The sequence below is a fragment of the Delphinapterus leucas genome, chromosome 16 (genome assembly GCF_059928025.1).
Source record: "Delphinapterus leucas isolate spDelLeu-1000000601 "Yukka" chromosome 16, BTC_Dleu_Yukka2, whole genome shotgun sequence".
NCBI classification, from domain to species: domain Eukaryota; kingdom Metazoa; phylum Chordata; class Mammalia; order Artiodactyla; family Monodontidae; genus Delphinapterus; species Delphinapterus leucas.
In genome coordinates, this window is record NC_143144.1 from 15,657,205 (window position 1) to 15,672,176 (window position 14,972).

General features: G+C 45.1%; 1 protein-coding gene across 2 annotated transcripts in view; it reads right to left on the reverse strand.

Annotated features, from left to right (window-relative positions):
- CCDC6 (coiled-coil domain containing 6) overlaps positions 1–14,972 on the reverse strand; it is a 108,636-nt gene that overhangs the window by 10,486 nt on the left and 83,178 nt on the right. For both annotated transcript variants that reach the window (XM_022560654.3, XM_089897514.1), the window contains exons 4-7: positions 14,076–14,179; positions 11,980–12,140; positions 6,965–7,121; positions 3,806–3,906 (exon numbers count right to left, since the gene is read on the reverse strand). In XM_022560654.3, the coding sequence (XP_022416362.1) occupies positions 3,806–3,906; positions 6,965–7,121; positions 11,980–12,140; positions 14,076–14,179 (523 nt within the window). The remainder of the gene's footprint in view (positions 1–3,805; positions 3,907–6,964; positions 7,122–11,979; positions 12,141–14,075; positions 14,180–14,972) is intronic.

Consider the following 14,972-nt stretch of genomic DNA (forward strand, 5'->3'; position numbering starts at 1 on the left):
TAACTCAGGTCCACACGTTATCTGGATTTCCTGAGGTTTTGCCTAAAGTCCTCTTCCTGTTTCAGGAACCCATTTAGGATACCACATGCTATTTGGTTTTCATGTCTCCTTAGGCACCTCTTGGCTGAGATAGTTCCTCAAACTTCCTTGTTTTTGATGACCTTGTCAGTCTTAAGGTGTGTTGATCAGGTATTTTATAGACAGACTGTCCCTCTACTGTCTGATGTTTTCCACGTGGTTAGACTGGGGTGATTCGTTTTGAGGAGGAAGACTACAGAGGTAAAGGGCCCTTCTCATCACATCGTATCAAGGGTACGTACTACTGACATGACTGACCACTGTCGATGCTGACCTTGATCTCCCAGAAGAGGCAGTGCCTGTCAAGTTTTTCCTCTGTAAAGGTACTTTCTTTTTTTAAATAGCTAAGAAGTTTTTTTTTTATTATTATTTATTTAGTTATTTTATTTATTTTTGGCTGTGTCGGGTCTTAGTTGCGGCACGCGAGATCTTCCTTGTGGTGCGCGGGCTTCTCTCTAGTTGTGGCACACAGGCCCCAGGGAGCCCGGGCTCTGTAGCTGTGGTGCACGGGTTCCAGAGGGCGTGGACTCTGTAGTTTGCAGCACGTGGGCTCTAGTTGAGGTGCGCGAGCTCAGTAGTTGTGGCGCGCAGGCTTGGCTGGCCCCCGGCGTGTGGGATCTTAGCTCCCTGACCAGGTATTGAACTCACGCCCCCTTCATTGTAAGGTGGATTTTTTTTTACCACTGGACCACCAGGGAAGTCCCAAGGTACTCTTTTTTTTCCCCCTCCCTTTTACACTGTATTCTTTGCAAGGAAGTCCCTATCTTTAGCCCACATTTGAAGAGCAGGGAGCTATTTCCACTTCCGTGAAGATGGAGTCTCTATGTCAATTATTTGGAATTCTTTTGTATAGGTGATTTATCTCTTCTCCCGTGTTTATTTACTCAGTCAGTCATTTCTTTATATCAGTGTGAACCAATGCATGTTTGTTTTATGTTTGGGTTATAACCTAATATTACATTATTTATTTCATTGCTCAAATTGTTCCAGTTTGGGCCTTTGGGAGCACTTTCAGTTTCCTCCTGCGTCTCTTGGACCTATCCTCATCTTTCAGTTTTCTGACCTTCTCCTAACTTTCTGGCATTACCAGACTGTCCACGTTCATCTTGTATGTTCCCTGCCCAAGGCCCTAGAAACATCCATTTCTTCCAGGAGCCCTAGTTCTCTTCATTGGAGAATGGAATTAGAAACCAAGATCTGGGTGGTGGGTGTGCCTGTTGCTAGTGGGATGGAGATCCTTTTTAAAACTTCAGTATTCCCCATGGCTGATGTAGGCATATGAAAATATGTTAACTGGGAATGTCTTTTTCTCAGGCTATATAAAATAGTGATCAACCTGAAAAAAATTGTTGAAAAAATAATACTGTCCCTCTATATAATCTACATATATAAATCCACATATAAGCAAGAAGAAGATTTTTCAGAAGTACTGGGAAATGTACCTTTCAATCAAATTGTGAGATAGCCCTCAAAATATTCCGAGTCAGTGAAAATGCAAGACTGCCAATGCCAATGTTAACCAGAAATGGTAAGGGAAGAAGAAAAGCCAAAATGCTTCAAATGGAAACGAAAACTATACAAACAGCATAATTCCACTAGAGAAGTGATTAGATATTCTTAATACTGAGAAGCACAAATTCTTCCAATAAAAAATAAAGTGAAAAGAAAACTTGAAAATTCAGATTTTGCTAATGTATTATGTATCCAATGGACTAGATCAGAATAGGAGTAATTCTACCGCCAAATAGGAGATTATAATCTACTTTGATGATATTATAAAACTTAAAATACGATACAAATGTCCTCACTAAGGCTGGCTGAGAGAAAAAAAAAAAATCTAGGTGTTACTTATTATGATGTAGTTTAAGGGAAAACCAACTAGCTTGTCTATACAAGCAAGCCCCACATTACAGGAACAGGGCCAGCGAAAGCCAAAATTCTGTGCATGGAATAAAATCTTCCTGCAGAGTATTTGTTACCATAGAAGTTAATATTCCCAACCAAGGCCTCACTTTTGTTTTTTTCTTTCTTCAATGACCACAACACTATATTTAATGAACTGGAAGTTACACGCCTGTAGGTTTAAATAAATCAAAGAGAACATGAATTTATATTAGCATGAATCAGCATCACGATCAACTATAAAAGCCTCCCTCCTTCTTGCTTCTTCCTAACACATGACTTCCTTTTACATCAATAAATCAGAAAGCAAAGACAACCTTTATCATGGTAACGAAATCCAAGTGCTATTTGGGGAAAACTGAGAGGCGGCTAGGGAGAGAAGCTTCTGGAGAGACCTCAAGGCCACTGCAGAGCAGGAGAAACAGATTCAGGAACATCCTCTGGGCAAGAACAGCTGAGGACTGTGCTGTGGATCCACAACATAAAGTCCTTTTGGTTCACACACAGCCCCTCTTCCCCCCGCCGTCACATGCCAGAGAGCATGCCGGCCCCAAGCGGACAAAAGCTGCCACACTTCGTGTTGGACTTTTTAAAAATCACCCCTCTTACAAAAACAACAAGTCACAGCAGCACAGTGCTTGGGCTGGATCCTAAACTCACAAAACCAAGCCCCTCCTGCCTGCCGCTATCCACAGCCACCTGCGAGGCTGCAGCATTTCCCCTTGGTCAACCCGAAGGGCGTCCCTGGTGTCTAATGATTACAAACAGACAAAATGAGATGTCACCCTAACCTGAAGCTGTTTTACTGTCTGAAGCCACAAAACCGTTATTGCTGCCACCCTTCTAAGCCGTCACCTCACTGTATTCTGTGTGAAAGTGCTCCGCCACCGTCCTTCCCCCCTCCCCACACACGTTTTTCCCCAACTCTGTTGAAAATCTGTTTACCAGCGCGCACAAGAACGTCAGCCTGGACACTTCAGTCACAAGACACGATCCCTTGGCCGACTACCTTTGCTTTCCTCCCTCCACCCCACTTGCCCACACACCCCCCCTCCGGCCCCCTGCTTCCTCTTTCTTCCCTGCTGGATCATTTACTTGCCCTCCTGGCCCGAAAGCCCCATGCTGTGCGGGTACCGAGCCAGAGACCCCGGGGAGAGAGTTTTTCAGGGTCAGATGAACACAAGCACGCCTTTGAGGGAAAGGCTTCTGAGGGGCAAAGCCAGAGGCAGAAGCGCAGCCAGTTCCTTCTTGCACGGCCTGCCTACTAGGGCCGAGGCCCACTCACCCATCAGTGGAAATAGCAGGACGCAGCTCGTGCTCGAAAGAACACAGGCTTTGTGCGAAGCAAGACACGCCCTGCCTGGCCACGGCCACTTCCTGGCCACGTGACCAGTAGCTACAGACCCACCAAATGACTGCTTCCTCAATTTTAACACGACGCCTGCGTTAATTATTCTGAGGATAAAAAGGAGATGAGGTATGTAGACCATAATGAGAGAACCCATAAAAGATATGCTATGGTGCATCTCAGAAATCTGCCCGAGGTTTTTGTCAAACCACCGGCACTTAAAATCATAGTCAAAGATAGTCTTTTTGAAAAGGTTTTTCAGAGTTAAGTTACTTTTTTGGTTCCAGAAAACCACCAGCTGACACTGTTTTAAAATTGCAAGCTAAGACTCACTTGTGATAGCACTGATCATTTCTGGTGTTTCTGGACAACACGTGACCACCCTCTGTTTACAAGCTTTTCATATGCTAGAAGGGAATGTATTCAGGGATACGTTAAATACAGCAGAAAGAGAGGTAGCTGAGAACACGTACTCACCAGGTGATATCGGCCGGCTAGAACTGGGAGAAGGTGTGTAAGGAATAGGGCTGGACACAGTGCGAGGTCTTAATCCTTGTGCAGACATCTCATTAAAATACCTAAGAGGAGTGAAGGAGACGGTTAGAGCCACCTGCGTTGCAGTAGTTCCTAAGAAAGCTCCTATGAGAAAATGTTTGGGGTTCACATCTTGAGGTCAAACTCCTGAATGTTTAGAAATCAATGCTGCAGTGAGGAGACATGTATAATATGGACCCCAGAGCCATGCTGTTCCACTGCTTGGCAAAGCTCTCTCCCCAGGGGCACAGGTGAGGGAATCCGGGGTGTTTTCGCTCAGGATGGAGGCCTGGTGACAGAGCTGTGTCATGCAACAGAGAGGACCAGGCTTTTCTCCATCACACTATAGCTATGTAGACATTCACCACCACTGTCCCAAGAATTAGACAAATCCACGTTCTAGTGGCTACCTGTAAACTGTTACTTGAAAGGCAAAACCAAACAAGCCCTCTGAGACGCATATCATCGAATTGGAGATAATGTGATCCCGTGAAATGGATGTCAATTGTCCACAAGGCAGGGCTTGCTTAACTAACAGTCACGTGTTCAAATGCAGAACGTGGAATATAATAAATGACACATGGGCTGAGCACCTCTGCAGGTCACGCCGTGCCGGGTCTGACTTATTACTGGATTCGGAAGTCACATCAGGCCGCACTTTGTGAACAAGCACAGAGAGCTGAGGAGGAGGAATTTCTGCTTGAGAGACTCCCTAATAAGCGATCCTTCCCAGGCCTTCTGGCCAAAGGAAGGAACGGCCACATGTGCAGGCGTTTCTATCCCAGGAAACATCTCAGCCCTGATATGCAACCAGTTCACGTGAGGAACTTTTAACACAGGTATTCCTATGCTAGTTTATTCAACTCGAAGAAAACCAGACTCCCAAGGTTTTTTTTTTTTTTTCTTTGCTGTACGCGGGCCTCTCACTGCTGCGGCCTCTCCCATTGCGGAGCACAGGCTCTGGACGCGCAGGCTCAGCGGCCATGGCTCACGGGCCCAGCTGCTCCGCGGCATGTGGGATCTTCCCGGACCGGGGCACGAACCCGTGTCCCCTGCATCAGCAGGCGGACTCTCAACCACTGCGCCACCAGGGAAGCCCTAGACTCCCAAGTTTGGCATGCACCTCTCAACGAGCTACCTACCACCAATTCTCCCTACTCTCTTTAGCACGGCCCACCACAGTGCCACCAGGCTGGACCTCTTGTATTCTACAGCCAGTGGGGTGGCTAAGACCGCCTCTTGGTCTTTAAGGAATTAAACACACTTGCAGATGTCTCAAGTGTCTGACTATTTTCTTCCTCCCAAATCTGACATCATCATTCCCAGTAGAGAGAGCAGATGTCTTTATTCAACAGCTGTACTCTACCTGCGATAATCTGACCTAAAAAGGTAAGGCAAACCTTCTGGAGTGAATACCAATCCTTGGAAAAAAAAAAAAATTTATCTGGAAAGCCTGAAGTAGCTTCAGTGTTGTCACCACAGTCAGAGAAACTGTCCCTCAGAGTATGTCGTAATCAAAATCAAGCACAGGGTACTGTGTGTGTTAATACATGCTCTGCTCCATGTCTTAAGGTAGTTAAAAAAGTAGTTAATAAGTTATCTACTATTGTAGCGTATGTTTTCAATGAAATGGTTTTCAGAGGATAAGAGTTTCAGAAAGAATGAGACACTGTCAGAAGCAGATCAGTGAAATTCAGAGTTAAGGTTGATAGTTTTATGATAGAAACTTCTGAGAAAGAATCCTCTTTATTCTTTTCAAATGAGGAAGATATTTTTTTAAAAAAACAGATCTAAGTCTGTTTTTTATAAAGTTTTTTAAATTATAAAAGTAGATCGGGAATTCCCTGGTGGTCCAATGGTTAGGACTCTGTGCTCTCACTGCTGAGGGCCTGGGTTCCATCCCTGGTCGGGGAACTAAGACCTTGCAAGCTGTGCAGTGCAGCCCAAAAAAAAGACTACATCTTCATTATAGAAAAATTTACATTTTTCATGAAACGATAATACCACAGCAAATACTGTCCATAGCAAATTAATCAAAAGCCCCTCCCTGGTGGCGCAGTGGTTGAGAGTCCGCCTGCCGATGCAGGGGACACAGGTTCATGTCCCGGTCCAGGAAGATCCCACATGCCGCGGAGCGTCTGGACCTGTGAGCCGCGTCTGCTGAGCCTGTGCGTCCGGAGACTGTGCTCCGCAACGGGAGAGGCCACAACAGTGAGAGGCCCGCGTACCGAAAAAAAAAAAAAAAGCCTTGTTAGCCCTCTGGATCTATTCAATAAGAGAAACAGAGTGCTGATCTGCTAACACTGCCCACATGCGTTCAAACAACATGCTCTGGCATCGACAGCCTGTACTAGTCCTCACAGCCGTTGGCAGACCCTGGTCTGAGGCGCTGGCTGCCCAGCACAGGTGGATGTTGCTTATCTTAACGATCACCTCACTCCCAAGCACAGAGGAGGAGGGCAGGTGGGGAAGGAAAGGAAAATCTGGGTGAGCAAGGAGAACTGAGCCGTGTCCTCTAGTTAACCAAAGGATGCCTCTCTTATGCCGGCCCATTTCCCAGAGGGCCAGTGAGGGGACTTGACATTGCTACCTGAGCAGATAAATGCACTGCGTGAGTTCTGTTTTTGAAAACCAGCTGCAAAAAGGTTGAAGTTACCAAGTGTGGTAAACCAAAGCCTCTGGCTTTCAACAACTTCCACCCACCCCGTCGTGGGCTCTTTCGCCCCCTGGATGTATTTGCTTCCTCAGGCTGTACCGCGCACCACCTGCTCACCTGTACCTAGGGATTAAGATATGCGCCCATGCTCCAGGATGGGACGATTCAACGACACCTGCAAACGCTGCCTCCCGACACAAAACCCGCCTCCATGTCTGTCCCACTGAGTAATTCGGGAAAGGCCATTTTTTGTGTGTCTTTTTGTGTTTAAGGAGGACAGTCAAACTTCTTCATTTACCCCATTCTCAGCATCCGCACCGAGGCCACGGTATTCATTATCACAATAAATAAGCGTCCCTGCCATCTCCTGCCTCATCTTACAGGACGTGAAGAGGGGCCGGGGCCTGGGCTGCTGTTTTCCCGAGGCTCGTGAGACACGCACGCACCTTTCGTCATCCATCTCTAAGCTGGACTCGCTCTCGGAGAGCTGCCGACAGAGGGCCTCTCTTCTCTCCATCTCCCTCTGCAGCTTCCTCTGCAGCCTCAGATTCTCTTCCCTCATGTGGCGTTCCTCCTCCAGATACTGCGCCATTTTCTCGGAATCTGAAAGGCCAGAGTTCTCAATTAAACCACAGTACACTCTTCAAAAAGACGGTGGTCCAGCTCCTGTGCCACAGACCAAGAAGTGCTGAAAGACAGCCATTCTCACTCTCCCGCACACAGATGAGATCTGGATTTCAAGTTTATCCCAGGTACCAAGGTTGACCCACGATGTGCATTTAGAAAAACATACGAAAAGCAGTGCTGTCAGGTTAGGCATCTTCCATCCTGCTTCCCTGCCTTCTAAAGTGCTTTATGTAGAGGAAGGAATGCTGGAGCTACGTGTGGCCCGAGCAGCTCCCAGAGCTCCCTCTACACTGCTGGAGCGGAGAGGGAACGGGATCCAGCTGGGGAAACAGACTCAGCCCACGGGGCTCCCCTCCAGGCACCAGTTCTGCTGTCTGTCAACTCCAGACACAGCGGGGTAGGTCACCTATGGGAGCACACCCATGGGTCACACTTGTTAGCACACGCCCCAGCGCACCGGGAGGTGGGGGGGGGAGCGGTTTGCACACGGAGAACCAGTGTACTCAGCGTGCTAGGTAACAGTTATAAATCTTCTTATAAAACTAGAAGCTGACATAACAAGCAACTTTAGATCAATACTTCAAATCAGTCTAGTTTTTGTTGTTTGTGTTACTGTTTCCTGACTTACGCACAGTCTTTCGGAGTCAAACAGCAGGTAAAGACATACATGCAGCCAGGATCTTGGGATGGCACCACGCTTATGACAAATACCCCTTCCTTGGGAGCTGCCCCGTATGCGGAGAGGTCTCTGTTACAGCGCCGGCCAGAGCTAACCAGCCCCAGGGCGAGACACTGGACCCAGGCTAAGCCGGCCAGATCATCCTTCCTGCGAATCTGAAATGTGGAACTGATACCTTCCTGGGGCTCTGGAATCTCGTTCTGCTGAGTTGCCTGGACCCACTATAACCCCTGCCCTTCTGGGTGACCCTGTGCAGGACTCTGTGGCGCCCTCTAGCGTCCTTCCAGGCAAAGGGAAAACATGACCCTCCCCGCTGTCCTGTGTTGTCACTAAGTATCTTGAATACTTATCTTGGTATCTTGAATATCCTTATTTCAGAAATTCAAATGGAAATACCAACATTATTAAACACTATATTCCTGGGCCGTTTTCAATCTAACCAGAAACCCTGCTGTCTAATCCAGATGCAAAAATCACTTTAATGGAAGGCATGCTGGGAAAATATTTACAAAGTACACTTTTAATATAAATGATTTAAGTTATTTCATCCCAAATATGTCAGCAGACGGAATTTTTCACTTGCTCTACAGGCATCGCTACATTGACCTCTTGGAGTATCTACTGTTTCTAGACGAGAGGGACAGTTGTCAGAGGACGTTGCCTTTCTTTTCCGCTTCGCAGAACTGAGGATTCATGAGGCTTTGAGAATAATTACTTAAGAGGAAACACTGTCTTTCAAAGAAAATGGCAATCCTCTAGCATTTGGGGAAACCAGCAGGGGGATCCTTCAACAATAAGCTACCGACAAGAACATCAGTCACCAGGGGTGATGGCTGAAAAGACCTCCTGGCAGTCTGGCAATTAACCCAGAAGCTGGAGGCACCGAGAAGGCACCAGGCCCACAGCCTCTGGGAGTGAGAGACCCAGGCACAGATGGTTGACGCCGTGGCATTCCTTGGGTGCCCTCTGCTGGCTACCGCACACCTGACTTCAAAGGACCATAGATTTACTCTCAGGAGTCTTCCTCTTTCTCCCACAAAGAGCTCCCTAGGACTCAGGGTCCAGAGGTTATGTTGCCCCCATCTTCAGCCATCTCACAGCAGTTAGTCAAAGATAGTGTCAACTGAGGGTGACTTACGGACAGTCTCCCAAGAGACGAGTCCTACCTCATCCCAAGGTGGTCTGTACCTTTTAAATTCCCTTTCAGGTTTATGGCTAGAAAATACTAGCCGTATTGGATGGGGTGCCCAGACCCCATCCAAACCACTTAAATCAGAATCCCCGAGGATGAAGCCTCTCCACTGGTCTACCAAAAACTCCCCAGGGGACTCTAATGTCAGTTGAGAGCTACTGGGAGAGCGGTTCAAGTTCAGACACAGCTGGACTTGGGGGAGAGGGACCAAGTGCCCCAGGAGCTTTCAAAGTGGACAAGGTTCTCCAACCTAAGGAGGCAGAGGCAGGTGGATGAGGAAAGCCATTAACTCATACTCTACACCCAACCCAAAGCTACTGTGTGCAGCTAAGTGCCACGGCCTTCCCCGTCCTCACAGAATCCAAACAGCACCTCGCAGAAGCCTCTGCTGACATCCGCAGTCTCTCCAGAGACCGGACAGTACAGTAGGAAGGAAGCAGAGGAAGCAAGATATTCTTCCCAAATTTCTTCTAAAAATGTTGTCTGGGGAACAACAAGGCAAGTCTATACAAGAAAGAAAAATACAAACTGACAGCAGTGGAAAGAGCTCAGAAAGGGGCTCACAAGACCCGTGTCTGTCCAACACGGCAAAAACTCAAAAAATATCCTAACCTAAAGCAACTATTTGAGAACCCTGTGATTTGTTTTCACGGAATACACATCCATTATGGTTCTCAAGCCAGGGTACATTCAGAATCACCTCTACTTAAAAAAATACAGAGGACCAGGCTCCACCCCTAGAGTAAAAAAGCCCAGAACCCTGGATGGGGTTAGACAGGACAGTGGACTTCCAAAGATGTCTGCATCCTAATCCCTGGAGCCCGTGTCCAGGTTGCCTTCCATGGCAAAAGAGACTTGCAGGTGTGATTAAATTAAGGACCTTGAGATGGGAACTCATCCTGGATTATCTGTCTGGGCCCGATGCAATCAAGAGTCCTTACACAGGGAAGGCAGGAGGGTCAGAGGGAAAAGATGTGACAAGAAGCAGAGGTGGGAGTGGTACCAATGCAAAGGAGTCATGAACCAGAGAATGCAGACAACCTCCAGAAGCTGGAACAAGCAAGGACACGGATTCTCCCTTAGAGCCTTTTACAAGGAACCAGCCCTGCTGACACCTTGATTTTAGCCCAGTGAGACCTGTTTTGAACCCAGGCCTCCAAAAAATGTGATATAATAAATTTGTGTTGTTTTAAATCACTAAGTTTGTGCTCATCTGTTAACAGCAGCAACAGGAAACCGACCACACTGTACTTCTTAAAGGCTCCCAGGAGAACCTTGATGCACCCATCCCAGATGCACTACTGCACTAGAACTTGAAATCAACTTCGGAGAAGAAAACATAAAGATAAGAAGCACTGAAATTTTAAATGCACATTTCATCTGACTCAGCAAATCCATGCCGTGGAATTTACCCTGAAGGTGTTCGTGCACAGGTATCAAATGTTTGTACAGAGATGTTCGCTATGGTTGTAGCATCACCACCCAAAGGGGTCTGTTGGTAAGGGATGAGTTAAATAAGTTACAGTGTATCCATACACTCAAATACTACAGAGCCTTTAACAGGGGGAGCGGACTCCCCTGGCGGTCCAGTGGTTAAGACTCCGTACTTCCAAAGCACAGGGCGTGGGTTCAATTCCTGGTCGAGGAACTAGGATCCCACGTGCCGCACGGTGCGGCCAAAAGATTCAAAAAAAAAGGGGCAGGGGGAGTAAGGCAGCTCTGTATATATTGGCAGGGAAAAAACTGTAAGACATAGTAAGTGAAAAGAAAAATGCAAAAGGGTATGTTCATTGTGCTACTACTTGTATAAAAGTCTATACAGGGCTTCCCTGGTGGCGCAGTGGTTGAGAGTCTGCCTGCCGATGCAGGGGACACGGGCTCGTGCTCCGGTCTGGGAAGATCCCACATGCCGCGGAGCGGCTGGGCCCGTGAGCCACGGCCGCTGAGCCTGTGCGTCTGGAGCTTGTGCTCCGCAATGGGAGAGGCCACAAGAATGAGAGGCCCGCGTACTGCAAAAAAAAAAAAAAAAAAAAAAAGAAGTCTCTATACATACATACACACACACACACACACACACACACACACCTGAAGAATATATTAAAAATGTGTTAATTGTGAGAACTGGGCGGCTGGGGATCAGGGGTGAAAGGGAGACATTTTCCCCCTGCATACCTTTCACTGTATTATCTATTCAAATAAGTTAAACGGCCTAAAAACCAAAACAGAAGAAACCCAAGTGAATGCAGAGTGACGTAATCAAGTGTCCAGAAATTAGTTCCTTTGATTTCCAAAAATAAAAAGGAGAAATTTCAAAAGCATTTATTCCTCAACCACCATGAACAATCGTTAGCTGAGGCCAAATTTCGGTAGTAAAGAAGATAAATACTATTCTCTGCCTAATGCCCCCAAAGTACACTGAGGTCTCCTGCATTGCTTCTGTTAGCACCATCCGAGAGGTGAACACCAGGGAGAAGGTTAGAAATAGTACCTCTGATATAAAATAGATAACTAATGGGGACCTACTGTATATAGCACAGGGAACTCTACTCAATATTATGTAACAACCTTATACAGGAAAAGAATCCAAAAAAAAAAAAGAGTGGATATATGTATATGAATAACTGATTCACTTTGCTGTACCACAGAAACTAACACAACACTGTACATCAACTATACTCCAATAAAAATTTATTAAAAAAAAAAAAAGAAAGAGTACCTCTGATTCTGGACCATCCTGAAATTATGTGATTTTCTAGAAGTATTCTAAACTATTTGCCCTGCCCTACTGTAATTTTTTTTAAAATAATCTATTCCAGGATGACAGACATATAAATATGTACTAGCAATGAAACACAATATGAATCTGATTTATACAAATTCAATAGTAAATATAGGTAAAACTCTATACTTGGTAAGTGGATTAATTCTGTGGACAGATGACCAGTGACACCAAGGCTACATACGCTGTAACTGGGCAGCTCTCAGTTGCTTCTTCAGCCTCTCCACTTCATTCTTTAAAAACCTGATGTGTCGCATCATGTTTTCTGGAGAGTCGATCTCCATGGAGATGTCTCTAGGCGATGGGGGAGCAGACACCGGCTGGTCTAATTTCTCCTGCAGGATTCTTCATTGAAAAGAAAATTCCAACAATGAAAAACAGTTTGCCTTTAGAACACAAAACGTTGATTTGATGCTCACCATCGTCTATTTAAAAAATACATGAATAAGTTCTCAGCAATCAGAAAAATAAATAAAAACAAAAACAACAAATTCTAGCCGGGAGGTTCATTAACAGCATGCCCATGTTAATCGCCAAAATTCACTGAATTGTTTGACTCCTGTGCCCATTTTCCATCAACTTCTGGTCGCCCTTACCTGACAGTCAAGTCAGAGGGCAGAGCTGAAGGAGCCACCTTCCTTTTTCTCCTTTCAAACGGCCACTGGTAATTAAGCCTTAATGAAAAACAAGTCTGTAACCCTGGCTTCTCATTATCATGCCAGAATACACTGGGCAATCAGAATGATCCGCTGACTAAATGGTCCACATGCTTGGGTTGGAGGGAACGGCGACACTGGAGGAATTTCCTCTCAAGGCTTTCAGTTGAAACTTACAGACTATGACTCTCCTTGGAGAGTGACATCATGTAAAGAGATTGACTTCTCAACTCCCCTCCTGAAAAACCAATCCTGAAGGTATGGCAAACTGGACTGAAGGCCCTTTGCTTCAGGCCACAGCCAAGGTAAAAAGGTAAAAACAAAAACAAAAACAAAAACAAAATGTACTGGGTTAATAACTGGTGGTGCCACCTTCTCTACCAATTATCATTATTTTGAAGCACATAAAACATGAATATTTTACAAAGTGACAATTTCATAATGTTCGATGCAATAATTTGGTACTTATATACATAAAACCTCCCACTGCTTTTTAAAAAGGAAGACAGACTGGCAACAGACCTCTCTGCCCCTTTTTATAAGCTGCTGGGAAGTTTCTGGTTTAGTTTGGCTTTCACCTTTTTACCTTTGAGTTTACCCAAGTGCAAACTGTGAACTACCTTCAGGCCTTGTTGAGAAAACTAGTAGGTTAAATATTGTAATGGTCCCTCAATCTATTATATGAAATAATTTTTCAAGCTTCAATTTATTAACACTACTGTAATAAGGCAAAACACAGCTGATTCGACTACTGCTTGCACAATTCCGTACAGATATACCTCAGATTGTCAGTTTTCTTAAGCCTGTGGTATGGCTCTATGTTGCAAATCTTGAGATGAACTCAATTTATGGATGTTTATCCAAACCAAGTACTTATGGCAAATGTCTCTGGTTAGCAAACAGAAGATCGTGGTGAAGTAGATGAATGAATATTTTCAAGGAGCTCCCTTTCTACACCCAGACACACGTCCCACCCACAGAACCTCCTGCCATTATTCAAGCTCCGCTCCACCCACCCCAAAGCACACGGTACTTAAATCTAAGGGCCCAACCGGATCTTGCACACAGGGGTTCAAGAAATATGTGCTGCTGGGTATTCCATATCCATGTATATACATTTAACACCAAGAACCCTAACCTTAAATATGTACCAGTATTTCTTTACAGCAAGTCTTAAAACACACAGATGATCATTTTTCTATCAAAATCCCAGCCTTCCTCATGAAGTACCTTCTAGAAATGTGTGATAATTCACAGTACCCAGCACATATCCGAAGCACTTCAGAAAATGAATGGGGAAGCCAGTTCAATTAGGTAAAAAGCTGGAACTGCAACCATCCTCTAGAACAACAGAGGTGAACAACGGCTCCTTAATGAATTTCTTCACAGGCTTTAATACCAAATGAAAAGAAATTCTACCGGGTCAGTGAGGGAGAGGTATAAAGAAGTGACCAACAGGAGGATAGGCTATCAACATTTTTTTCCACTTGTCAAATTAAAATGATGTGCATCAATCAAGGAATTAAAATGTCCCATTGTCATTCCTCGGTCACACCCAGCAAGCTACCCCACTCCTCCAACACACACATACGTACAGAACACCGAACAGCAAGACTAAACGAACCGCTTTTCAGCTTCAAGTTTATCCATCCTTTTCCAGAGACGATTCACTAGTGCTTCCTGTTCTTGTTCCAAAGTATTTTCAAGGTCAATCTTCTCTCGTCTCAGCTGAAAGAAGGAAAACAGTTTTGCTGAGAATTGTAGACCACTTAAACTTGGTTAATTAGATTCTTTTTGATTGGACCATTAGGACCCCTTTTCATGGAGAAAACTGCAAAGGAATGGCCAATTTTCTGGCACAGATACATTAAGCGCATCTAGTTCTTAAACTTTAATTGAGAACATCGAGACAGGTTCATTCTTTGATGTTAAAGCTTAATTGCTATCTGGTACGTGAATCACAGTGGTTGCTTCAGCATTTATTCAAGGCACATGGAAAGTCTTCCTTAAAGAGGGTTTGAGGAGTTCTGCTTACTAGTTGTCCCAGGACTTAACTGGGTTTGTCTCCCCAGTCCTGCATGTAGTTCAACATTAAACCAGAAAGGTTATATTACTATTTATATAAATAACTCAAATACCTGAAGACAATTCTACGTAGTGGTTAATTGGTACACATAAATATGTCCTAAGATATAAAAAGCATATGCAAAAAGGATAAACACCGAATTCACAATACAGGTTACCTATGGTGAGGTAGGGAAGAAGGAAAATTTGATTTGGGGGGGTGGGGTGGGCAGTTGCAGAGGGAACCCCGAACTGCATTCTACTTCATAAAAAGAAGCAATATGCGGAAGCAATTAATTTAATCCACTAATGTAAAGCAATATGCAAATACAGAGAACAATGTCAGACACTGGTTAATAGGGATGATATAACAGGGAACTAAGGAGTCAGAAATGTCTGCCCTCAGGGGCCTTACATTGTAGTGGGGGCCAAGACAGTAAACGAAACAAATTACAGA